The 27,033-nt window shown below is 36.2% G+C and overlaps 1 protein-coding gene across 3 annotated transcripts in view; it reads right to left on the bottom strand.

Moving 5' to 3' along the window:
* Positions 1 to 1,486: 1,486 nt before the first annotated feature.
* Positions 1,487 to 27,033, bottom strand: part of LOC108711037 (cilia- and flagella-associated protein 54) — a 141,664-nt gene continuing 116,117 nt past the window's right edge. For all 3 annotated transcript variants that reach the window (XM_018252356.2, XM_018252357.2, XM_018252358.2), the window contains 13 exons: positions 26,749 to 26,875; positions 26,171 to 26,305; positions 25,283 to 25,391; positions 24,140 to 24,266; positions 21,781 to 21,879; positions 17,701 to 17,842; positions 16,316 to 16,456; positions 15,299 to 15,510; positions 6,483 to 6,665; positions 5,777 to 5,883; positions 4,471 to 4,642; positions 3,203 to 3,277; positions 1,487 to 1,712 (listed from right to left, as the gene is read on the bottom strand). In XM_018252356.2, the coding sequence (XP_018107845.1) occupies positions 1,593 to 1,712; positions 3,203 to 3,277; positions 4,471 to 4,642; positions 5,777 to 5,883; positions 6,483 to 6,665; positions 15,299 to 15,510; positions 16,316 to 16,456; positions 17,701 to 17,842; positions 21,781 to 21,879; positions 24,140 to 24,266; positions 25,283 to 25,391; positions 26,171 to 26,305; positions 26,749 to 26,875 (1,749 nt within the window). In that variant the 3' untranslated portion in view covers positions 1,487 to 1,592. The remainder of the gene's footprint in view (positions 1,713 to 3,202; positions 3,278 to 4,470; positions 4,643 to 5,776; positions 5,884 to 6,482; positions 6,666 to 15,298; positions 15,511 to 16,315; positions 16,457 to 17,700; positions 17,843 to 21,780; positions 21,880 to 24,139; positions 24,267 to 25,282; positions 25,392 to 26,170; positions 26,306 to 26,748; positions 26,876 to 27,033) is intronic.

Below are 27,033 nucleotides of genomic sequence, written 5' to 3'. Positions count from 1 at the left end.
GGAGTTATGGGGAGAAGAGGGGGACTGGTGCTACTAAAACTTTACTACCTTCAACCTGCTTCATCACAAACACTTACTGATGGCCTTCCTCCTAGTACTGCCACTGTTCTAGCTGGAGGGTTACAGGCATGGCTGCTTTTACCTGAACATTTTCTTTAGCCCTGTAGGCCTTTGGCGAAGAAAATCTAGTGAGATTAATCATTTCTAAACTGCATTACCTGTTGATTGTTGCTGCAGCGAGTTTCTTGTTTTCTGTAGAGATCTTCCTATAGCTATTCTAGTCAATCTACAGAATAAAATACTTCTATCCGCCCATGCAGCTCAGCTGAGCAGCTTGAATCGAGCCTACATGCAAACAGTAGAGTATAAGATACATACTAAGTCAGTAGGATTGATGCAGATCTTCTCAGTCTCTGTCAATGGCTTACTGTCCCTTTATAAAATACAGTTCCCTTCTGTTCAGTTTATTATCAGCAATCCTATTCACAATCTAATGACATAGTTATCTATGTGCATCTGCTTTATCCACATTGCCTGCCTTTCTAAAAATAGAGATATTCTTGTTGTCATCCTTCTTATTTTTTTGATTCAGTGAATTCTGAATGACACATTTGGGCCAAAGAAGTAACACAACCAGAGAAAATAATGTGCTGGGTCAAAGGCGCTTGTTTAGACAGACAAAACTTGACAGACTGGAACAAGCTTGTAAACTTTGTATAAAACATCTTCAAATACTTTTAGTAAAACTGAACTATTTGTGGCACCTTGAGCTTTAATTCTGCCCTTTCTACTTGTAAACAAACCTAACTGAAGAGCCAAAGGAGTCTACAGCCAGCAAGCATGGTAACAAATGTAAAATAGAATTCATCATCCTTGTACCAGTCACATATTTCAATGGATTCGCAAGAAGATTCAACTAACCAATCATTTTAAAAGCCATTTTTTAAAATTGTGGAGAAGGAACTGTGTTTATAATAAAGTCTAGTACTTGCACATGAATCCGATACTGCTTACATTTCACGTTTTCTAAAGCTACTGGAGTACCTGGGGGAAGCCACACATACAAACTCCTTAAGCCAGTACCCCAAGAGTACAAAGCAGCAATGCACTTTACCACCATATTGTTATTGTAACATCCACAAACTCCAATCGCATAAAGCCTGTGACATAGTGAAGGTAGACATAGGTGTTCTCGCATGTAGAATCGGTACAATATATTTATAGAGAGCATTAAAATCACTATAAACAAATGATTAACATATAATAATGGACTCATGAATATTTCAAAGCTAAATAAAAAGGGTCTGATACGATTTCCAATGAAAATTCCATATCAGCCAGCCAGGATGCACTTTATAGTCTTTTTTTTTTTATGGCTGGGCACAATAGCTTTTCTAACTTGGTTTTATGAGAGAGTTTCCCTATAGGCAACAAGGACGCAATATACTGAGAACTTGCAGTAAAATGAAAAAAAAACGCCAAACAATACTTATAAATAGTGTTTATTTCATTTTAAATGGCTTAGTGGAATCCAACAATCAAGCACTGTGTGTAACGGAAGCGCCATCTAAACAGATAACATTTGGTACATCCTAGGTAAGCTGTGAAACGATCCAATCTAAGAGACAGCCCTTCATTAACATACAGCCGTGTGTCGGGTCAAACATTCTCTCCAGTCTGATTAATGATGGCAGAGTGATGTCAAATGGAGTCTGTGAAAAGCAGGAAATTAGAGCAGTGAGAGAATCATTTTTCTTGTCATAGGCAACATCACATCTTTTTCTCGCACTTAATAAGATTAATATCACGACGCAAACAATCGCTGCAATGCCCACCAAGCGGGGAGAAAAAGCCGGCAATATAGGCAATGACAATGCACTTAAAATAGATAAATGCAGTTAATTAGCAAAATCATATAAGTGACATGAAGCCGCTCAGGACGCGGTTCAGTCAAAGTCTAAACAAGCTATTTTAAAACAATTTGCAAATTCAACTATTTCCAGGTTCTCGTCTTGCTCCAATTTAGTGGCAGACAAGCCGTATCTTGGTGCTGGCAGTAAATTGCTTTCTTCAGGGCACTCGGATTTTAAATAAAAGTCTTACAGAAAGCAGAATTTTAATGACTTCTCTACCTATTAAAGACATTTCCTTAATTAATTGTTACATGACCACTTGTATTAAGTAAATGTGCCCTATTACCAGCACTAATAAAACTCTTAAATCATCATGAAATCCCTGCAAAAATGTTACCCCCCCCCCCACACCCTTAACGTACAATGGGGTCTAAGTAACACTGTATTGGAGCTGATATATGCAGTTGTACCTGTGAAAGAAAAGGCCCATTTCAGGGTGGAAGTTATAGGTTTGGGCAAATATCCATCCACGTGATGGATATTTGTAGGTCAATGGCATGCTTCACAATAGATTTACAACCCACTAAATGGGGTGGTGGTAAGGAGCTTTGGGAATTGGAGATATTTCTACTAGGCAAGTTCCTACTGTTTCTTCAGGGTTATATTTGGGGCTACATTTGAATCCACATCCAAACAAAATCTGATATATTATGGTAACCGTTTAAGGAAATATAAAGGTTACCATTTCACAAAACATGTTATATTAGTTATTGTAGTTCCAATAACAGTGAGGCCATATAGCATTGTTTTGTTTGTTTGGGTTGATTGGACAAACAAGAAAATCTGACTATTCTCCATCGAGCTAATGATGGGCTTTGGCACATAAAAATATATATTCAGATCGGACGGATCAATCCTATTATCACTGCCCCTCCAAAGTACAATACAAATAGGTTGTAATGCCAAATCTGGACACATACAGTATGGCCTGCTTAATTTTACAGCAAGACACTAGGGCTCATTTATATCCACAAGAGCAGTGGAAGCAGTAAAGAAGAACCCCTTTTTCCAAAAAACCCTAACCCCCCCACCCCATGTAGAACAAAGTTGTCTGTCCAAATATTTATGGACCTAACTGTGTGTACGTATGTATGTATGTATATATATATATATATATATATATATATATATATATATATATATATATATATATATATATATATATACATACATACACACACACACACACACACACACATTTTTTTATAAATGTAACAAGATGCATGCTCAACTTTACTGGACATTTAAGTTTTATTTTCAAGTAAGTAACCATCTTGCTGCAGTCTCACCTCAGTAAATGCCTTTGGATCCTGAACAGGGCATAACAACTGCTGTATCTCAAAGCAAAGCTGCTTGACATTTTTCTGTAATAAACATGAGAAAATCCAGTGAGGGTTACATTTCCTAAATATAAAGGCACGGTCACTCATGGGTATATTGCAACATGTCAAGGAATAATTCAGTAAACCCTGATAGCTCCCAGCTATCCTTTATGTGCTATAAATAATTATAAAACATGTACTCAGATAATCTCTCTCTCTGGGAATAAAGTACTTAAGGAAGATCCATATTTAGAATAGCACAAAAATGCACAGAGAATAAAATGTAATAATAGCAAAGTAGACAGTAGCTGATGTTTGAGAAAATTATACCTTTATGTTTAGTAAAATATCTCTGAAACGAGCACAGCTGAGAAACGATTACAGTACAAAGCACAGGCAAGCAAGGAAAATGCAAAACCTAGTGCACCCCAGGTATAAACAGTTTTACCTAATCTGTATGTACAGTAAGTACCCATATGGAACTCTTCATGTACTGTACCCACACAGGAATCAAGATTGGTTATTTTTTCTTGAAAAATTCAGTGACCTCCATATACTGTATAATAAAATACACAAAATGTGCCCATGTGCAGTTACCATTAGAACCCAAATTTTCCCCTGTACTCTCAAATGATTTGCTTGTACTCTAATAAACTGTTTACCATAATGTTTTAAATAGTGGTGTTGCCCTACAATTGTTTTGTATTTGAGATTCCAGACATAGAGGGTCTGTAACAGAAGCTGTGTCAAAAGACAATAACTATACACTTGTTTTTTTTAGCAATGACAGCAAAAATATATTGCAATGACGCAAGAATAATATATTTTCTTTAATGTTCTATCCTAATTTCTGTAACAATGCAGTTTTGTATTGTAGTGGGAATTATTTACAAGCATCATTTAAATAATATAATAAGCTTAAAACATAACACATTGTTATTGGTGGAAGAACAATTCTACTGTTTATTTAATTTTTCAATTTTTTTTTAGCAGACTCACGGTATGGTGATCCAAATTATGAAAAAAATCCCTTATCCAGAAAACCCCAGGTTCTGAGAACTACAGATAATTGGTCTCATACCAGAACAGGATTTATTCATGACATGGGTCAAAACGTGAGTTTACCAATAAATGCATGCATTGGATTCACATGTACTACATGTTATCTGCTACATATGCTTTAAGTTATATTCCATTTCTGGCTGATAGTTGACTGCACATACTATTTGTATTACCTGTATTTCCTCAGGGACAGAGATAGTTTTTAGGTTAGTTTTAGATTTTGCTGATTGAGTTAACTGCTTCATCTTGGCTCCACTGTCTGTTACTGATGCAGCTCTCTCAGGCTGAAGAGTGGATTCTGCCTTCTGCCTTAAAGCATGCAACTTCTCCTGTAGTGAGCAAACGCTAGACAAGGTATGTGTATGTTAGGTACTGTATGCATGCAACTGACATACTAGTATAGAATGATATACTGTAACACAAGTTGTATTTATACTTAAACATACATTATCCCTTTAAGACAAGAGGTGTCAGACTGTGGCTTTTGATATATTTCCCTTCGTCTACAAAAAAACAACCACCAGCCACATCGCTAGACCATAGCCTTCTGATAATACATGAAGTTGTAGCTTAGCAATACCATGATAGCCAAAAGGTGGCTTGATCTACAAAAGTTATGACCAAACCTAAAAGTGTCTTCAAGTCTGTGGTTTTGCTGTTATTGCCATGACTAGCTATTTTTAAATGGCCATGCCTACATTGGATTCACACATGCCTCAGTGCCTGGATAGAGGCTTATATGAGAGGCAGAAGATTTTAAAGTGGATTTTGGAAAAAAGAATTATGTTGGCAAAAAAAGGCAAAACTACATAATCAGAAACAGAAGTATAGAAATGTAAAGGGGACCCATCACCCAAAGAAATAATTCCAAATCCTATTTTATAATGTTAGTCAAGCAAAATTAACTTTAATTAACACTGTAAAAATGATTTGAATCTTGTTTCCTTCTGTCTGGGAATTCATAATTACAGCAAGTAGGAAGGAGCCGTTTGGTGGACACTGTTATTAAGCCAAGCCTTGCATCATCTCAAAATCTAGAATGGGGCACCTGATGTCCATTGCCATGCACTGGTTACACAATTAAATGGTTAAGAGAACATGGGGAAAGTGGGGAGTGCAGTGACATCTAGTAAGTGAATGAAAAGTGTATGTAATTGCCTGCCCCTCCTCTATGCCTGAGGCATAGAGGAAGGGCAGGCAGTATTTGATTGACAGCTGAGATTTTTAAATGAGTATACAGCTATGAATGCTTAAATAATGCTTAAATAAAAAAAGAATTTAGATTTTACGTTTAATTTGAAAAGGACTTTTATTATAAAGATTTTTGTGTCTGGGTGACAGGTCAACTTTAAATATTAATATTAAACATGCAAATATTTAGTGGCCCTGGAAATATTACAGTATATCCTCAAAAGCATTTGTCCAACTAAACATGTATTAATATATGAACAACTCCACTGCACCCACATAAATACTTACTGGGAAAGAGGAAGCCATACATGGCCGCACAAAAGGCTGGATGGATCACATTTTTTAGGATCTTTGACCGTCAAACCCTTTTTATTGTAGGCATACAACAGCAATACCTTTAAGAAATAATAAGGAACAGTGTGCACATAAATATGATTAAAGCTGTTGTCTACATTGCTTTGAACAATGTATAAAGAGATGTTACTGTTATTGATGTTGTACACTGCCTATCAATAATAATAATAACACTGTTATGGCTTTTTAGAGTTCTAGAGACTTGTTAGAATTGGTGGATCTTCACGCATTCTTAAAAGGCAAAAATATGGGTGCATTGTAATATTATTTAAGGCTTGTGTTACATTGTATCTTGGTAATACTGTGGAGTGGCCACATGAGGAGGAGGAGCTGTATGATTCTAAGCGGGACCACACAAATGCTCATTTCAGTCAATACTCTTATTTTATTTGCCACTGAACGTGTATAACTTCATGTCAGTGTTTTATACAGCTCACAACCAATCTCTGATACATTAATTCAGTGGGAGTGAATGACAATGCATCTATGTGGCACCTTTTAAAAATAATCTCCACAATAATGAAATTCTACCACTGCAAAACAAGAGAGATCATTATGCAAACTCTTTATTCATGCAGAATATCTGGTACCTTCGTTGCATTCAAACACTACAGTAACACTGTGAGTAAGAGATTATTACCATAAATTTCCTTTTTCCTAATTGTTCTAAAGATGGCAAATACCACTGTATGCAAAGCTCCTCCCCCAATGAATTGGTTGCCATTTGTTCATTCAGGACATCTTGTTTGGTGTCTATAAAGACAGTGGCTGGTATCTTCAGTGATGATGTTGCTGGCTGTAATTTCTCACTCTCTGAAATGGTCTGCAACACAGATCATTAAGGTTGTTAGTGTTATTTATATAGTGGTAAAAGGAAAACAGCATATGCAGAGATTAACACCCCCATACTGCTGGACAGTGTGGTGCAATGTGTTGCAATATATAGGAATAGACTTGTTTAGCTGTTTCTCTTGAAATAACAGCACAACCCCACCCTGAAAGACACACAACATGGATCTAAGGGTTCCATGCTGTTTCTCATAAAGTTGCTGAGGAAATAATTGAGCAGATGGCAGGTGAGTAACTTTTAATTAGAGGGCAAATGATTGTTAGAGAAACAGAGATATCAAACCATGAGCAGACTTAAATCCTTTCATTATTACATTGACAGATCTAGCAAGCTAAGTGATAAACCTGCATAGGTGGTGGCTGTGGAACCAAAAATCATACAAGAGAAAATAAAATGAGCCCTATTCCCATGGGTATGTTTCTCAAGATTACCTACTGAGCAAAGGGATTACAGTAGGGGTTCATCCCCAACCTCTACTGACCATACATCCTGTCCCTGGAGATTCATGGTCAAGAAAAGCAGAAGAACTTCAATTAATACAGAGGCAGATATATAGGAAAACATTGGCACCATTGATTCCTATGTTTTGATACTTTATAGTTTAAGAAAATATAAAGAAAGTTTAAACCCTACTTATAAACCGGGTATTTTTGTTCACTTAATTGGTCCACATAAACAACCAGTTTGTTAGTGAGAACCTCAGCCTTTTTATTTAGGCTAGAAATATGGTGAATGTATACAATGAAAGAATGATTTATAACCAAGACCAAGAGAGATTAAAGAAAAGATAACCAAGCATTAATCATTTTAAATATTAATCAAGAGTCAAATAATATAATCACAAGTGTATTAAATTTACGTGGCACATTTACTAAGCTTGAGTGAAGGATTCGAAGTAAAAAAACATCGAATTTTGAAGTATTTTTTTGGGTACTTCGACCATCGAATAGGCTACTACGACCCTCGACTACTACTTAGACTCGAACGATTCGAAGTAAAAATCATCCGACTATTCGATATTCGAAGTACTGTCTCTTTAAAAAAAACTTTGACTACATACTTCGGTAGTTTAAACCTACCGAGGTACAATGTTAGCCTATGGGGACCATCCCCATGACTTTTCTACGTTTTTTTTGATCGAAGGAAAATCCTTTGAATCATTCGATCGTAGGATTTGCGGTAAATCCTTCAACTTCGATATTCGATCAAACGATTTTTCCTTTGATCGTTCGATCGTAGGATTTGTGGTAAATCCTTCAACTTCGATATTCGAAGTCGAAGTATTTTACTTTGTAGGACGAATTCGAGGGTTTATTAACCCTCGATATTCGACCCTTAGTAAATGTGCCCCTACATCTCTTGCAAGCAGCAAAATCCCTGATACCAATAAAATGGAAATCAACGCATTCACATACTTTTTTTGAATGGTTTGCCAAAGTTGAAGAGATCAGACATCTTGAAGAACTGCCCTTTATTTTGGAAAATAATAGCCCAGAATATTGGAAAACATGGTCTCCTTGGTTATAGACTTCATTAAAGTCATGGGCAATATGTAAGCCCTCTCTTTTTACTCTTAGATCCACCTTTTATATCTTCACCCCTTGTTGCACCATATAAATTGTATCAGTCACAACATAACTTGGTTTCGTAATCATTGTATGACTTTTTCCTTAATAAGAAATGTAAATTATTGGCAATTTTTGGTTTGCCTGTGACTCCCATGTCCTCCCTTCTTTTATCTTTCTGTACCCCTTCTTTTTTTCTTTTTTGAAAAAACATAAATAAAGAAAAGAAAAAAAAAGAAAGAATGATTTATGTGTTTTTCTTATGGAGGCTGTTGTGGTATAAGAAAAGATCAACTGAATTCACCCTGACATATTGCAATCATTACAGATTCTGAAACAGTGATTGCAAGCAACAAAGCCTCTTTTCTATAACAAATGAAATAATCAAAAGATGTTATGCTTGTTAGCTATCTGCAATCGTGAGGGCAATGCGGCATTATGGGCCTGCACCTGTCAGCCTGTGACACTTGACTATCCGTGGAAACCAGAATACTAATTCCTTCAAAAAAAGAACAAATAGGTTTATACATTTTAATATCATGCCTCGAGAAGATGTCAGATGTGCTTAATGTAAAGCTGGCTGCAAATTGTTAATACCATTTTACTTTATAACACAGAGTTATCCATTTAGTGCTTGATTCACTAACATTCACTAACATTTCCCAGTGGTTTCAGCATATCAGACACTGTGTACAAAAACTTGTGTGATCTATCTATCTATCGATCAATCTATCAATCGATCTATACATAGATGATAGGTAAATAGATAGATAGATCTATCAACTATCTGTCATCTGCACCTCTATCTGTATAAGTTGTTACTGTATAATAAACAGATTAGGTTACAAGAAAGGATTCAGTTGAGGGGCTCATTTACTATTGTGGGCACAAGCCCTTGGTGTTAAAGCATGTGTAAATCAAGGCCCCTTTTCAAGGCTCTTCCCCCATAGCCAAACAAAATTATAGATGGAAGTATTTTTATATCGCCCGTTCATTCATCATTCCACGTTTATCTAGGACAGCATAAGTGTTTAACACCAAATCTTATGCTGTCCTGAATCTAGCCTAGTATATAGGAGAGCAAATAGGCATTTTTCCTATTCCCTATTCTTACCATAATTGGCTTTTAGGCTGGGCTCAGGGTCCCCTCCAGTGCTTTGGGAACCAGTGCCTAATTTTAAAATGAAATGCTAGTTTCCTCACCTTAACATTACACACACATATGGCTCTTGTGTCTATTTCTTCCCATGCCTAATGCTCTGCTTGTCCCTTTTAATGCACCTGAGTCAGCAGGTGCAAAACACAGAAGTAGGAGTCAGTTGAAGGGCAATTGAAATTTGGTTCCAGGAGCAAATTTTGCCAAACTGCATGCATTACTACACCATTTTGCACCTGGATCTCTGCAAAGATTGGTACCAGGCACAGGCATGAGGACTTGCCCTACAAGAGAGAAAGGCAAGCAAGTTGCCAAACTGGTGACAGTGTAGTTGCATAATGTTGGTCTCAAAATAAAAAAAATGTGATTAATTTAAATTACAGTTTCCGTTTATGGAAGACAAATTAAGGAGGCTGATCACAACATATGGCATTGAAAATATGTTTTTTTAAAATGTAAAGCACAACCACACTAAACACAATTTGTGGTCATGTAATATTGGGATTTTAATATGAGTGTATCTTGTTTTAACCTACTGGGAAAAAAACTAGCAAAGTCCTCTAATCAGATTGGTGATAGTAGCTATACCTTATGGTATGTCTAGACAAACAGGCAACTGTTGTTGCACATGTGACCTTGGTGTAAAAGCACAAAGGGTGCTAATTTTTCTTATAACTATACGAAGTGGAGATTGTGGCAGGCCAGATCTAACAATGCTGCTTTATGCTTGGCTCAGTGAATCAACAGGAGTGACCAGATACAAAAGAAGTCTCAATAGAATAGGTCCTCAGAGAATCACCTTTATGTGCTGCTTTCAGGTTGAGCTAACCTTTAAACAAGCCGTTCTTAGCAGAGATTTGTTATCCTTCAAGCGCATGAAGGGCTGTGTGCAGCTCTGTGATGTCACTAGCAACACTGATCTCTAACAAGAGAGAAAGTTCTGAAATTCCGGTTGTGGCTTTTCAGCTTTTTCACTTAAGCTCTCTAAGTGCTATGCTCCTGGGAGTGTATTGGCTGCTTTGAAAACTATCCCAACTACTAATCTACAAATACTCTTAGCCAGTGCTCCTTTACAAAGTGTTAACACATTCTGTAGCATTTTAGAGATTTTTTTTGGTAGGGTATTTATGCTGCAATACAGCCAAAAGCATACATCAAGAAATTGAAATTGATTTTAAATTCGATTATTCACTGTTTATTCTAGAATAACTGCCCCACAACTTTTTTTGTTTTTTGTTGTATTTAGCACATATGTGTGCTTTCAGTCAACCATCTGATCACTATTCTAATGTTAAAGCAAAATGTATAAAAGCACAGGTATGGGATCCATTAACAAGAGACCTGTTATCCAGAAAGCTCAGAATTACGGAATGCCTTTCTCCCAATATACCCCATTTTATCCAAATAATCAAAATTTTTAAAAATGATTTCCTTTTTCTTTGTAATAATAAAATAGTACCTTGTACTTAATCCAAACTAAGATATAATTAATCCTTATTGGAAGCAAAACCAGCCTATTGGCTTTATTTAATGTTTACATGATTTTCTAGTAGACAAGGTATGAAGATTCAAATTAAGGAAAGATCTGCTATCCAGAAAACCCCAGGTCCCATACTTGTAGTTCCATACTGAACTAAGTTTATCCGTTAAAATTATTGAGTGATATATTGTTCAAGTCTTAGTATAACCATGCTGGGACTAGCATCAATATGTAAAATGTCATAAGATATTGGTGCCGTTGTTTAAACCCAACCACTAGTGTTTTTATTATGACAACATTATATTGGAGTATACTGAATCGGATAATGCGGCTGCTAATTAGTTTTAAAGGGTGGTTCACTTTTAAGTTAACTTTAGTATGTTATAGAATGGCCATTTATAAGCAACTTTTGATTATTTGCCTTCTTCTTCTGACCCATCCCCACTTTCAAATGGGGGGGGTCACTAACCCCATCTAAAAACATATGCTCTGTAAGGCTACAAATGTAGTGTTATTGCTACTTTTTATCTATTTAAGCCCCTGTCTGTTCCTATTCCAGTATCTTATTCAAATCAGTGCATGGTTTCTAAGGTCATTTGGACCTTACAAAACAGATTGCTGAAATTGCAAACCACAAATAATAATAAAAAAAAATCAAAACCAATTGCAAATTGTCTCAGAATACCAGTCTCTACTTCAAACTAAAAGTCAACTTAAAGGTGAGCAACCCCTTTAACTCCTCATCATCTGTTTGCTCCAGACATTTATGGACAAGTTTTGAGGGCAAGGAAGAGTAAATAGGAAATCAAAAAGGCAATATTAGGTATGTATTTCGCTTTTAACGTCGGTTTTGTGCTTGATTTTCCACTGTACGGTGACACAAACACTAAGAAATTTCTACTAGAGGGTACACATGATTCCAGACATGGCAGTATTGTTGTGATATGAAGGATGAACTATTCTGTTATTGAAAGCAATATCTGTTTATCATATTTTGGCCTCTTGGTCTGACCCTAAAACTATGTAACAGGAGTCAGTTCTCCTCTAGGCCTTTAATCAGTAGCCTTGCATCATTGTTTATAAGTCAGAAACAGGGACCAGAGACCATAAACAGCCAGACAGATGCTATTTTTAATAGCAATTGTATTTTCATATAACTTCAAAACTTTATAACAACTAATGTGAAAATGTACAAATGTATATTGGTTGACTGGAATTACATTCTCTTTCACTATGGTTAAAAACAGTTTTTGTCTGGAGGGCCCCTTCAATGAATGCAAACAAGGTAAGTTTGCCAATATGACAAACACTGGAGGCAGGGTCAATAAGGACTCTACACACTGACCTAATCTAAATCAAATGACACAATAGCAATAATATTTTTACCTATGTGCTCTTTTGCCTTCAATGGATTCAACGATTTGTGAAATTATATTCACTACTGTTACATATTATTGTGTGCAAAATATAAAGTGGTACATACTGATGATATGAGTTTTGTATGGAAATGGATAAGGATGGAGGAGTTGTTATATGTAAACAAGATTTGTAAAATTTTGTACAATAAATTCACAAATGTACACTATTTTAGCCACTCCTGGGTGAAGTGGAATGAGTTATATTTTTAAGACATTCCTACATGTTCTTTATTTTTTACTGGTGAATAATTAAACCTTTGTACCGCCTCACTTGAGAGGCTTAGGACCCTAATCGCATAAAAGGTGGCACCTTGCTTACAAGTGCTTAAAAACTTGGTGTTTCTGGTTACTTTATTGAAAATTTCTGCAAAAACAATCCCACTCATCTGTTCCACTTTCTGGTGCCTCCTTTCCCAGGCTGTGCAGCAGAGCCGGTAACACTCAGCACACTGCACTGCTGGATAGAAACCAATCAGCAACTAGACTGTCCTCATAAGGAACTGAAGCCTGTCTTTGCTTGCGTGACTGCAGGGCTTTGATTGGCTGTCCCCCTCCTACTGTGCTTCTGTCAAGAACCATTAAGACACGCCCACCCCTCATTTGAAACACAGACAGGGACCAGTGAACATCTATCCAGTAAAGGGTCCATTTTTAAAGACAATATTAATTTACAACCAAAAGTAAAACCAGCACCATATAGTATACATCATTGCCTACAAAATTAGGGTTTTTTATTTATCCAATAAAATGCAAAAAACACTGCAAAAGGCCTCAAGAGGGTTTATATCACCTTTAGGCATTTCTACGGTACAACTCCAATTAAACTTTCCAAATAAAAATACATATCCATAAAAGTACCTGAACAGCTTTAAAGCACGCCACTAGAAATGACACCATAAATATGGAGAAGTGCTACACCCCACGCAGAGGAAGCTTACAGTTCTTCATTCAAAAGATTTTCTTCATGTACTGTATAAAAAGCCCGAATGGCATGTCTATAAATGTAAAGGCTTCCCACTGGTTCAGCTGGCACCACCATTTAAGGTAACAGATGGTAAGGTCATTGCTGGCATTTAGGAAATTGTAATTCTCATAGCAGAAGACAGTGCTTATATTTTAGTTAGCATTCACATGTCATTTAATTGCTTTAAACAGAAAATGATGTTTCCCGAGCACACACAGCAACAGGAAAAAAAAACTTAATTACTTGCTAGTTGCTAAGGTAACAACATTTTCTCTAAGAAAATAAATTTCAGATATATGTAAACATGGTAATAATTAAAAAAAACTCACTGATTTATTACTAGAGAGCTGACATTTAGTTGAATCATTAGGGAGGACTGGTTGCTATGGGTATTTTAACCAATTATATTTTACATTTCACAATGTCTATTTTCAGTACCAATTTACAAAGGAGAAAAAATAAGGCATTTGGTAGAACATAGATTTGTAACCTTTAACATACTCAAGCTTGTTTCTATAAATGTATAGTATACAGGAGAATAATGTCTTAAAAAAGAGGGAAAGATGCAAAGAATGAGATAATTAGTTGACACAAGCACACATATACTGTAGGTGTGTGTATAAATATATATGTATTTGACAACCTTTTGCCTTTCTGCTTATAACTGTTAACCTTCAGCAATGCATTGTGCCTGTAAATTGTATCTCCACAATAGTGGGATAATGGCAATTTAGACATAAATGACGGTGATCACTTAACTGTTACTTTTTAATTCCAAAGGATGGTTGAGTAAACAATGGAGTATTATATTATTTGACTTTTCCTAATGTCATTCTAATGAAATAAGGACAGTGCTGAGCCAAAAGCTCAATAGAGTCAAGGTATGCCTCCTCCCACACACCACTCGCCATGCTCATTACTACCACCCCCCGCTCATTAACTATCCCCCACTTAGTACTTCCTCTTCCTCCCCCATTCCTTAGCAATGCATGAAATAAATTCCTTGTGCGCTGCCGTGATATTTGACATTACAGAAGGGGGCAGAGGCAGTCAAAAGAGGTATGTGCCTCATGCACCCCACCAATGCACTCTTCTGCCTACCTCTAGTTCCAGCCCTGAGTAAGAGCTCCAGAAACAACTAGGCAAACTTATGGAATTCCAGATTGTCTTCATTTTGTAAGCAACTCTCAAGTATAATAAATTATAATGGGTCAAATTTTTTTTGACAGTGACGCTTGATAAGGCCAGCAAATAACAAAATATTCACAAAATATTTTGACACTTGAGCTAACTTTCTGATCAATTTCATGTAAGTTTGACCTTTACAATTATGTCCACCAAATGAAGCCAGCTGTGTTAGTTCCTTTCTTAATTTCCCTTCTTTGTACTATTTAAAATTTGCCTTAAATAATTTCCACACTTACAGTATCAACCTGTTATAGCTGGTTAAGTCAATAGCATGTGTTCTAGAAAATGATCTCACTTTATGTGCATGCTTGGCAGACTTTGTTCATCTTATTCCATGTACATGTCCAGGTTCAAGCAATCGATTGCAAAAACTGTGAACTGAGGAACTCAATCTTTCTGCAGTTGTTTGCCTGAACATTGATGGACATACCTTGATAATGTGTATGTGTCATAAAATGACAATTTGATGGGCTGACCCAAAGAAATGTAGTATTCGAAAAATGAAAAAAAAAACCACTTAGATCATTACAAAACCTGACTCAAGGAGGTAGAGCTCTAAAGGGTAGAAGAATGTAGGGAACAAAGCCTGCCGGCTGAATATGCTGATACGAAATAATTTTGTTTATATCTTGTCTTCCCATCTCTAAAGCTACTTGCTACAACTTTTGCCCATCATGGCCATAGCAGTAGCACCCAACCTACTTCCCATAAAAAAAAACTACATTGAAATGCATATGATTATAATTTTATTAGAAAGTATACATACTATGCAGATATGTAGAATGATTCAAAGCAATTGTTCAATTTAGAGTTTTAGAAAATATAAGGTACTTACTTTACGAAGCACGCACAAATCTATGAGAGATTTCTTGGTGCCAATCAGAATTTCTTGTGGAAAGTCATTTACACAACATATGGCATAAGACTCAAGATTCTTCTTTAGGAACTGGTGCATTGCTGCAAAGCGCACTGTAACCCCATGTTGGAAAACACTAGAGAGCAAGGTATCAGCTGAAGGACAGTTTTCCTCTAGTGATGTTGAGGAACCTTAAAAAAAAACAAAAAAACAATGCATTATGTAGAAATATTCTCACCACTGCTTATGTGCATATTTTGTAAATATTTTGTAAAATAGCAAATCTCCCACTGTTATGGACATTAGGGCAAACCTCGGTCCACATTTTCCATGCCCACTTGGCTGAATTCCACGCTAAACCCTACTGACTTTTTAGTACCCTTTTTTGAATAAAGATGTGTTAAATAGCCACTGCTTGAGGTTATGAAGGAATGTTGGCAAAGTGGTGGCATTTAGGGTTGTTTATCAAAGGTCAGGTTTGTGAGGTTTTTTTCTACCTCAAATAAACTCACAACTCATATGTTTGCTTATTTATTAAAAAACCGAATGTAAAAAACTTGAAAGTAATGGGGGGAAAACCTCAAATACCTCGAATTTATCCAGTTTATAGGCTGAAAAACTTCAAATACCTCAAATGTATCCAGTTTTTGAGCATAAACCACTGTAAAACACCCGAAAATCATGAAGGCAAAAAACATCTTCAAAGGGTTAAAGGGACCTCTGCCATTGACTTTTACATGACATTGACAGGTTTTATCTGCACTATTTTCAGATTTGGGCTTTAAGCAGTTTTGGTGCATAATAAATCTCGAAAAATTTGAGTTTTTAGTGAAACTACCCTTGAAAAACTCAAATTTTTTCAGGAAAACACAACTCGACCTTTAATAAATAACCCCCCTAAGTGTAGGTAAATATGTGAACGCTATACCTAATAAGAAACTTAAGCCTGAATACTAAAATGTACAATACAATTAATGTAGAAATAGAAATCTGTACCAGACATATTAATCATGCTAATTAGCCTCAACAGATGATTATGATAGCGAATCAGATGAACCCAGGACAATGTTTCTTTAGGGAGATTATCTGTAAAACCTCCATCTTTTTGGGCACTTTTATCCATTCCTTGACCTTCACCTGTAAGAAATGTTAACATTTTCGTATTTAATTAATTGCAAAAAACGTATTCCTAAAGTAGTAACATTGCATTTGAGATAAAAAATTAATGCAACAAACAAACAACACATAATAATTTGCAGGGGAATCAGGGTCAAAGTTTGGGTATGTAATATGGGGAAAGGCATACAAAGTAAGTTCAGCCAAAAAAAAAAGAGCTAATACATCATATAGGATTTGCATTTAAAAAGGAGGTGCAGATGGCATTTTACATTATACCCACCATATGCCAAAAAGTAAATAATTAATAGGATTCTATTACAGAGAGGCACTGGTAATTCTTTTCCTATCACAAGAATACTGAAATATTGCAAAATTTGAGCCAGACAGTTCACTTTAGTGTCTTTATCTGAACCTCAGAATAGTTGACAACTGTTTTCTGCATAAAGTGGTGCCTGACTACAACAAGACTTCTTATATTTCTGCAATTAAAAAACCCACTGTTGCACCTGAAAGCACCAAATACATACATTGGTCGTTCTATCAGAAATTAAATATTCCACAGAAGAATACTGAATCAGCAAATAGAAATTTTAGAATTTTTATTTTTAAAAAAAAAAAAAAAATTTTTACCCAGAGCTTTAAAGTAAAAGTTTTGGACTTCGTTTGGGATAAATCCCAAACCAAATCCTGGATTCAATGCATCCCTAGTGATTTTGCATCTAAGTAAGCAGTGAAGAAAGCATTCAACTTGTTTTGCCAAAAACCTTTGAAAAACGTCTGGAAAATCTGTGAAATATCTTGGAGTCAATTTGCACAGCGTTTTTCTTTTACTGCTCTAAAATACCTGCTCTAAAATAGTGCAAGAATCTCTTTCAATTGGTCTTGAAGCTGGTGATAAAGTAATCCATCACTGGTCTGCATTCTTTTGTGCTTGAGTTTTGCACTTTCATTAATTATTGAAACATAGTAGTATCTGCCCTCAAAATGCACCCAACGCATGCCAAGCCCTTGCATTGCAAGAGGGAAAAGTACAGAAATGTGGGATAGTAGAATTTGTCAAAATAGGACTTCACTGCATCCCCGTCATAAATAGGCTTTTAAACCTACGTTAGTCAATTTCATGTCCAGATGGTTCACAGATTCATATTAACCATTTTATACATATCAGTACAGTGTTTTCAAACGACAGGTTCATAAAACATTTAACATTTTAGATGAAAGATACATAATTGTATACCATTTTTATTTTTATATGTGGCTACCTGACAAGAAGTTCTTATAAGATGCAAGAAGGTCCATACAAGCAAATTTCGGGATCTGCCCAAGCAAAGTGGTGTTAAGGCTCTGTGCACTAACACTGCTCACTCCAATCAACTGTTTAAATGCCAGCATGGCATTGCCCACCTGAATGAAACAGTGGCATAAAAATAAATATTGTTACACTTCATTACAGATAAAGAATCATACTTAAGGAAACTAAGTGCAAGATATTGCACACCAATAAGATGCAAAATTCCTTCACAGCAAGACATTCAGATGGACAGGTAATTTTCTGTTTTGCCAATGTTCTTTCTATAGAGGCTAAATCCTTATGAAGCCTCTGAACTTTTGAGCCCAGAGCAATTTATTGGCAATGTGCAAGAAAGGGAATATTTGTTTTCTCTTGACACAAATTGTGATCCCATTCTCAGGTCAGCTTTTCTTTGAACATTTTAACACTGTGCTTTACCACTACTTAGGGAAGATACACGTTTCTATTTTACAGATGCTCAGTTAAATATTGTGTGCATTAACACTAGAATCCTGCATTTTGTAGTATCTACCTGATTATTAAAGACATATTTAGTATTTTCTAGCCCTATAAGCTATAAATCATTTTGCAATAAGCATGTATTGTAGTGATGGGCGAATTTGGGGCGTTTCACCTCGCCCAAAAATTTGCGAAATGGCGCCGGTGTCTCGTTTTTGACGCTGGCGTCCATTTTTCTTTTGACGCCAGTGAATTTTCGTGGTGGTTTCGCAAATCTATTCGCCGGAGGCTAATCGTGGGAATTTGCCACGAATTCGCGCCTGGCAAATAAATTCACCCATCACTAATGTATTGTTGTCAGTTTACAGTGTAGCATAATTTTTATTGAGGATTAGCTTAATGTATTAGGGCAGCAAGGTTTGGCAAGGGGGTGCAATTGAAATGAGCAACAGAACATGTGACTTTGGGAAGCAGGACAAAGAGCTCATCTTGAGAGTGCAGAGTTTTAGAGAAAGCAGATGTACAGATCAGGGGTGCAGTGGAAGCAGGAAAAAAGGAATTGGGGTGTAGGAGAAGTGGGAGAAAATGGGATGTGTTGGGAAGTGATTGAGGGGGGCATGGAAGGAAATGTGCTCTGGCATACAGTAAGTGTCTATGTTAAGTAGGTAGCAAGACTATAGGACGCATTCAAGAGGACAGATAATGGAGAGGGTTTTTCTGTATGAAAAAAGGGCATAGGTAAATTCTGTTAACTTTATTAGCAGTGGTCTTTTAAAATCCCATTTCCCATTTAACTTGTCTGCATGCAGAGTTACTAGGGCAGTAGATCTCAAGACACTGTCAACAAACAGCTTGTCTAGATCACCCTTCTATTTCATGCTTTTCATTCAGATATTTATTATGTTATGGTAACATAAGAAATAGTTGTTTGCTAAATATAGCAGTATACATTTCTCACACATCAATATTTAAATAATATTTTCCATGGAACAGAATGCTAACAATGCTTTTATGGATGTAGATCATAATGGGACAACATTACTAAAAGTAGAACTCGCATTAGCAAAGTATGGGCACTCCTGTACTAGGGCATATAGCTACAGGGTAGGGAAATAAGGCTGCAGGGTGGTTTGTTTGTTACTACAGCCTATCTATACTGAATGTAATGGCTGTAAAAGTAACTAATGTTAAAGGCAATAGAAATCTTTGCTAAACAGACAAATAAAAAAAAAGTCATAATAGACAGATTTGTGATTTCATACACAGAAAGAATAATGCCATGTATACAAATGTATCTTGCATCAACAAATTCTCTTGGTCTAAGATATTACAGCATTAAATACATTTTCGATTTAGGATGAAGCAATATGGTGGCATGCTGTAATAAGTGGCAATATGCACAAATCTGATTATAAAATATTTTGCCAGTCCAGAAAATCTAGTGTGATCTTATACATTCCAAGTCACCCTGTGCTGAAACAGATGCTGTTTGCACTGCTTAAAGATCTGTTCATCAAAGACTATTTTCCCTCGTAAAATCAGCCAAAAACTCTCCTCAGCTTTACAAAGCATAGCTGACTGCCTGAGTGATGTTTTTGGATCCAATAAACATGAAACAGAATATAAAAAAGGTATATGTGAAAGCATAAGCTCGTAGTCAGTGCTCTGTAGAACAGACTGCTCATAAACAGCTTCCTACTGTCAGTGCAAGCTGAGCAGATGCTCCCACCACAGACCATCATCCTGTTCCCTTCCCAGGAGAGCACACTGTCTAGCCTTGCCCTGCCTGTTTCTAGGAAGCAACAAAAGAAAAGTTTGAAAGTGATATCATTAGCAATCTCTGTTCTTAGTCAAATGTATACGCAGCTACTATTTCACTATATTAGCTATAAATGTCTGATAGATTTAGTATGTTGTCCAGTATTCTTGCTCAGGTATATATATATATATATATATACATATATATATACATGCAGAGTTATATGCAATACATACAGAGATATTATCGTCAGCTGACAGAAATCTTTTAACCTGTCCGATCGACCAAATGACTGATCTCCGTCGGACAAAAAATGTCGGGACTCTCCACACAAGGTCCGAAAATCGTACAAATCCTCTATTCGTACGATCAGATCTTTGCATCTATGGCCAGCTTTAAGCTGGTAAACTGTGAACTCCAGGGAAAATGTATGATGTTGCAGCAAGTAAAACTTCTGTTCTTTTGCAGGCTCACGAAAAGTCAGATAAATGGATCCCCAGAGTGAATGGAGTAAAGCAGAAAGTAGGATGCCCCCCCATTCCATACTCCATTCCATACTCCATTTAGTGTTTTCAGCTGTCCAACTATAGGTAGCTGCTTGATTAGGCCACAGGTAAGCAGGAAATAAAAGAGATGTGGGACTACACCTCAGTACCCCCTGGTTACCTACTTTGTGCTTGAGGGAGTTGTGGTGCAGCCATAAACTGGTGAATTTGTGTCCCAGGAGGGGAGAGTCAGCAGGGCTTAGTGAGAATCCCAGAATATTCCAGAGGGTGGAAGCCACCCTGTATGGAGAGAACCCCAGCGTGGGGGAAAGTCTTGAATGTGTGCTGTTGAACTGCTAATGAACCTTTATGTTGGGAAGTGTTTGACTAAATAAACCATGGTGTCCTTGTCTTTATACTCCTGGTCCTAGGCTTACCTGCCTACCATAGCTAATTTCCTCCAAAAACTGTGTGAACAGGCAGTATACATATGTTTACCTATATATACTCTTCAGTCACTTGTTCTTGTTAATTATATGGGTGGCAGAGGTCATTTCCTTTAAAAGAGTTCACTGGAAAGAACAAATATGTACTACAAATTACAGATACAGACTGCATGCGGGCCTAACCCTTTTTCACAGTTACATGTTATGACTTGGAACTAAGTATTACATATAAGAATGCAGCAACTCTACATCAAAAACTCAGTAACAACAAGTAATAATAGTGGGTTTTTTTGCATTTAAAGGCGTTGTTCACCAACACTTTTTGCAGTTCAGTTGTTTAAATATAGTTCACCAGAAAAATACTTTTTTTTAATTATATGTATTATATTTATATTTTATATTTGTGACCATTTCCTTCTTTATAAAGCAGCTCTGGGAGGGGGTCACTGACCCTGTAAGCTGTTCTAAATTGATACAAAAGTTGGTACATTTCTTATCTTTGGTCCTGCTGAGCAGAATCCTTCAGTTTTATTAAAGGCAGTTATTATAACTGATACGATAATTGATAATACCCCAGAGTTGCTGCTGGGAAATGTATCAACTAATGTAGCAAATTGCAACAGTTCAAATTCTGCAAGTGGATTAGTGTGCTGCTAGATTGAAACACCAGAGACAGGAACATTTAACTTAAATTTAGGAAAAATTAGCAATTAATGGGACTTGAGAAATGGGACTTGTAGTGATGAATAGAAATTATTGTTATGCATGATCCAGGACCAAATACTTCAAGAATACCAGGAGATTTTGATTGGAGGAATGGTAATTGAGTTTGCTGTAATAAACAAGACAGTAAGGAATATATGTATTTATAATAGCACCAAAAATGTTAAAAACTTGAAAACCTGTGTGGCCGCCCTTATTGCAGTCCATGCTAAAAGACTGTAGAGTTCTGATAGGCTCAGCATTTTTTCATTGATATCTTCTTCCATTAGTTTATCCACCTAAATTAAAACAGAGGACATTATGAAAAAACATACTTATACATGGCAATGTTTACATTCAATGGCTGTCTCCCTTTTTAAAGGGGAACTCCATTCATTGTAAAAAATAAAAATACAATTATAAGAAACTTACCAATTTACATTGATTTAACATTTTCATTTGGTTTTAAAGTGGAAAGTGCTATTAATAGTAGTATATTTTGCTTTCTGAAACTGTGATTCTTGAAACAATGAAGTATAAGCCAACTCTCATCCAGCCAAGACTCCATTTCCCACAATGAATTAAATGTTTGGTGAGTAAGAGATCTATGAAATCATATGCAAAGCACTGTGAGACCTGGCTGGACTTTGGTTCTTGATGGTAACTGATCCCAAGAAACATCACCTCTAACTCACATTAACCCCAAAGTGTCCACATGTAATAATGGCTGTCTGCTGTACTAGTATCTATTGATACAATGAACAGCAGGTGAGAGTAACATGCAACTAGAGCTGGCATTTGGTGAGAATTTCAACTGCTTTGCCAGGCTCTTGTGTTAAATATATAAGTGAGAGTGTGATAGTGCTCAGATGCTCTCTCTTTTGCCTGCTGCCTAAACTGTGGCACTATATACCATATAATGCTGTGGGCAACTGTGATATTTAATGTTGTGAGTCATTTTGCCATTTACTGCTGTGCTTCAACTTCTGAAATAAAATAAGATAAATGAATTTTCCAGAATAAGTTGACGTGCTTCTTCCCTATACATGGCCATTTACTGCTGAGCCACTGCATCATTTAATAATGTTGTTTAATTTACCATATATTTCTGAGGGTCACTATGTCATTTGATGATATGAGCCGCTGCACCATTTTATTTTATGGTTCACTATACTATTTAATGCTGGGGGAGCTCTGTACCATTTCATGTGGGTCACTGTACCATTTACTGGTATTGCTGTGCAACCAATTAGCAATTCATTTATTACTGTTCTTACTGTACTAAAAGCTTAATGTTTGGTTTGCAGAGCTGTCACCAATGCCATGTACAATATACAAAACTTTTTTAGTGCCAAGGGTAATAAGGACATGTGTCCATTGCCAAGTACAATCTACAGATTTTGTGTTACGTCCACTAATAATTATGTAAGGTTATGTGCACTACAGGGCTGTGTCCAGTGCTGCATACTGTATAGAATAACATGCAGGGCTGTGTCCAATGGTAAATATAATATGCATTAATATAAGGCACCAGCCATGTGGCCCTAGATAATTAATCTTTCGTATCCCAAGTCTAGCTGATGTGCATAACCATACTGTGGAATTTGCAACTCACAGGCAGCAGGTAAGAAATGCAATTTTAAGTAACAAATAGTGGAAGAAGAGGTAACCTTAGGGTGGATACATGGGCTGATCCATATTGTACCTCAATGAATTGGCCCACAGGCCAAATGAACAGATACTATACAACTGGCTATACATAGTGGTGGAACTACTGGGGTTTGACTGTACCAAGGCCTACCCCACCATGGGGCCTGGTGGAAGGACTCCAGGGAATTTGCGATGTGCTGCAATGTCAATCAGGAGGATAGAGGTTTGTGAAGGAGGTGTGGCAAATTTTGCACCCAGGACCATAGGGCCTGATTTTTCTTTTTGACCATACACATGCTTGGCTGGACAAACGCTCAGTTATAGTACATTGTTTCCAAAGTCAGTATTTGCCCGGAAAAGTATAGAAATAGCCAAGAATAAACTACTGTCAATAGCAATAACATTTACATATAACGTAAAACCAATTTAAAATGTTTTATTGCAAGACAATTAGTTTTTTTTAAATAATTCAGAATTTAATTTTCTTTCTCCGTTATTTGATTGAACTCCTCCATTAATCAAATATAAAGTGCAGTAGACTAATGGATGTCATTTAGGAATATACTGTATATTGAAGTACTAGATCTATAGCAATTAGTTATGATCAAACATTTCTAATCATAACACTAAAAGAAGTAAATTAAAATATTATGACACAAGTTTCATGCCCTATAGGCACTTAGTCATGAGCCCATGCCTACAGGAAATGTGTAGGGCCTTATAGAGTGCCTGGATGCCCACATTTAGATTTCTAAACAGACCATTGCTCATGAATAGTGTGGAGGAAAAGTCTAACCTGTGGCCCTTTGGCTGTTGGGTGGATGGGCAAAGGAAGGAAAACCATTATATTTTATAACTAGTCCTTGCGCTACACAATGAAATATCACTGGATTCTAACCAAAGACTGACCTTTCCTTTTGCAGAGGCAATTTTGGCTTCCACTGTTGGAGAATCTTTAGGGTCTGACCTGTTTGCATCCATATTTGCCAGGTGAAGGTATAAGAGGGCTATTTCCATATAGGACTTTCTAATTAAACTGCACCAAAACAGAAAAAAACATGAACAAAATAAATTCCTTAACATATGTGGTGTTGCAGTGATTATACAGTTTAGTATGTCACAGTAAGGGTGCGAAGTAGTTAACCCCCTATTTGCTACATAACACAAATCTTCTACAGAGACTTCTGGGTACACTAGTTTCCATCTACATTCCAAAAGCATACAGGGAGGTTAACTGGCTCCTGATATATTTGACTAATATGTGTGAATCTGATAGGGAGTTTAGACGGTAAGCTCCATCAGGGCAGGGACGGATGTGAATGATATCCAAAGAGTTGTGTAATGTTGGCTCTGTATAACAGGATATTTACAATACAGTAATATGACCAAAATATCAGGGGCTACATTTGTATTTGCATTTGTAGCATAGTGAGCGCTATGCAAGTTCTCAATTAAATAAATATATCATAACATCTTTACATTCCACCAATCCTAAACTATTTAGGAATCTAATTTTAAAGAGACATTTTCCACTTAAGGATGGATTGGATTTAGGTGAAACTGGTGTTAGTTTCAAACCCAGGTAATTTGTTTCACCTATATGAATCGCATTCCTGAAATCTAGACAGCTTATCTCAAAAACATCTTTATGGTCACTGGTTAGTCTTTCCTGATAAACCTCCCCAGCCGACCTTTGGATAATATATATTAACAAGTGCAAAATACATAAATGTTTCTCAAACAATATACAGTAATTGCCACAAATTATATGCAATTAAGTGTGCAGTGAAAATAGATCACTTTAACGTTATGTTTCTGGCCTCTTAACCTATTATAAAAAAATCTTAGCGTTACTAACAATTCAGAAGAAAGTAGAACTCTCATGTACTGGCACTAATACTCCTACATAATAGCACATATATACAGTATATGCAACTTGATCTAAGATGGTGTAAGGAAAATAACTCTTTTACCTGTAAATATGAATTTATTCAGCAAAAAATGATGCTAAAGGAAGCAAAATCTTTGTTTTATTCTCCTATTCCTGCTTACCTAAAGTTTTGATCATAATTCTGACTTATGTGAATAGCTTCAGAGAAGGACTGGATGGCAGAGCTTTTCTCAAGGTCACCTAACTCAAACATTTTGTGCTCCTCTTTGCCTAAAAACAGAATAATAACGGTATTATCATTTATTTGCATTTTGCTACAGAAACTTTTTAGCAAAACAAAAATGATCAGGAAGCATATTTTTCTGACAAAGATGACATTTTCACAAACTAAAGAAATAAGCATTACGATAAATTCACCTGCATATCAAAAAGAAAAGAAAATATTCTTTTGAATCACGAGTTATACTCCCATATTTATCTGGCCATATGAAATAATGCCATTTTCTTCTCATGCAAAGTGCTTTCATAGATTACAAAACCTTTTGACATTATTTTAACTTAGCTACTGGTGACAAATTCATTGTGGGTGGTCTACTCATTATTCTATTTAGAACTGTAATGAATAACCACTGCCTAATTATGCTGCAGGTCACAGACCAAAGAAAACAAGGGGCTATGCATCATAAGGCCTCTATAGATTTTTTTTTATATTTGCATTAGGACCCCTGCAATGAGGTATAAGTAGGTGGAAGCATAGGTGGGGCCTGGGCCATTTTAAATGTTAATCTACAACGTAACAGACTAGAGTGGGAACGGGTCAGTGCATAATGTCCCTGGCTAGCGATATCTATCACAAACTAATCTGTGTATATTCTATAATGAAAATGCTGTTTTAATATTGTTTGTGTATTAGTTCCCATAAAATGGAAATTGTCAGATGCTCGCTGGGCTTTTTACAAAACATCTCTCATATCTGGCATTTTCCCATGTTTATAACATTCTCTAAAAACTCACTTTTTGAAACAAAATAGACTCAAATAAGCCCCAACCTTTCTGGAAATGCAGCTCAGCTTCCAGATCATATTCTCGAAAAGAAGATACCCTGCAAAGTTCCAATGCTGTGGTATACATATTAAGGCTTGGCATACCAGATGATGTAGAAGCTTTTATGGACAGAATATGTCCTAAAATAAAAAAGAACATATTGAAATGTCTAAGGTTTTGCTATTCAAACTATATACAGACATAAAATATAGAATACTATATATACATACACAGCTGTGGAATTTAGGCCATAATTCATGGTCTGAAGTGCGCCTGTGACCCACTACCATATATTTTTGGCCCAAGCAGAAATGCTTGCTGTACATGCCATGAATCCATTTAGCACAGTGTTGTACTAAATACAATTTGATCTGTTTCCCAAGGGGTTAATATAAAAGCATATATTCTCTTAAAATAGTTCTTTCAGAGAGACCTAGTACAATTGTACTGTCCTACAATTTGTATACCTTTGCACCAAAATTAAATTCCATCTTAATGACAAATTCCCTCATATGCCGAACATATCATTGCCTATAATACATATTATAGTTCTGTACCATCTCAACTGTACTGTTAAGCTTACCAATTCTCAGTTTGATTTTGGCCAATAAATTGATATGTGGCAAATAAATATTTTTCAGAGGCTGCACAGGTGATATAGTCATAGGATCTGTGACACGGTACTCAATAGCCTCACCAAGTGATATCATCTGGAAGAAAAAAGTGATAATGTTAATGCTTACCTAATGAACTCATTTTATTATATATTTTACTTCTTTTAAGTCATTTGTACAGTATTATAGATTAAAAAGCTCAAAGTCCCCAACAGGGACCATAATGTCACGGCGGTTGTACATGCACAATTAAT

This window comes from Xenopus laevis, chromosome 3L (genome assembly GCF_017654675.1).
Source record: "Xenopus laevis strain J_2021 chromosome 3L, Xenopus_laevis_v10.1, whole genome shotgun sequence".
NCBI classification, from domain to species: Eukaryota; Metazoa; Chordata; class Amphibia; order Anura; family Pipidae; genus Xenopus; species Xenopus laevis.
Note: the sequence above shows the minus strand (reverse complement) of the source record. Positions and strands in the feature narration are given on the sequence as shown.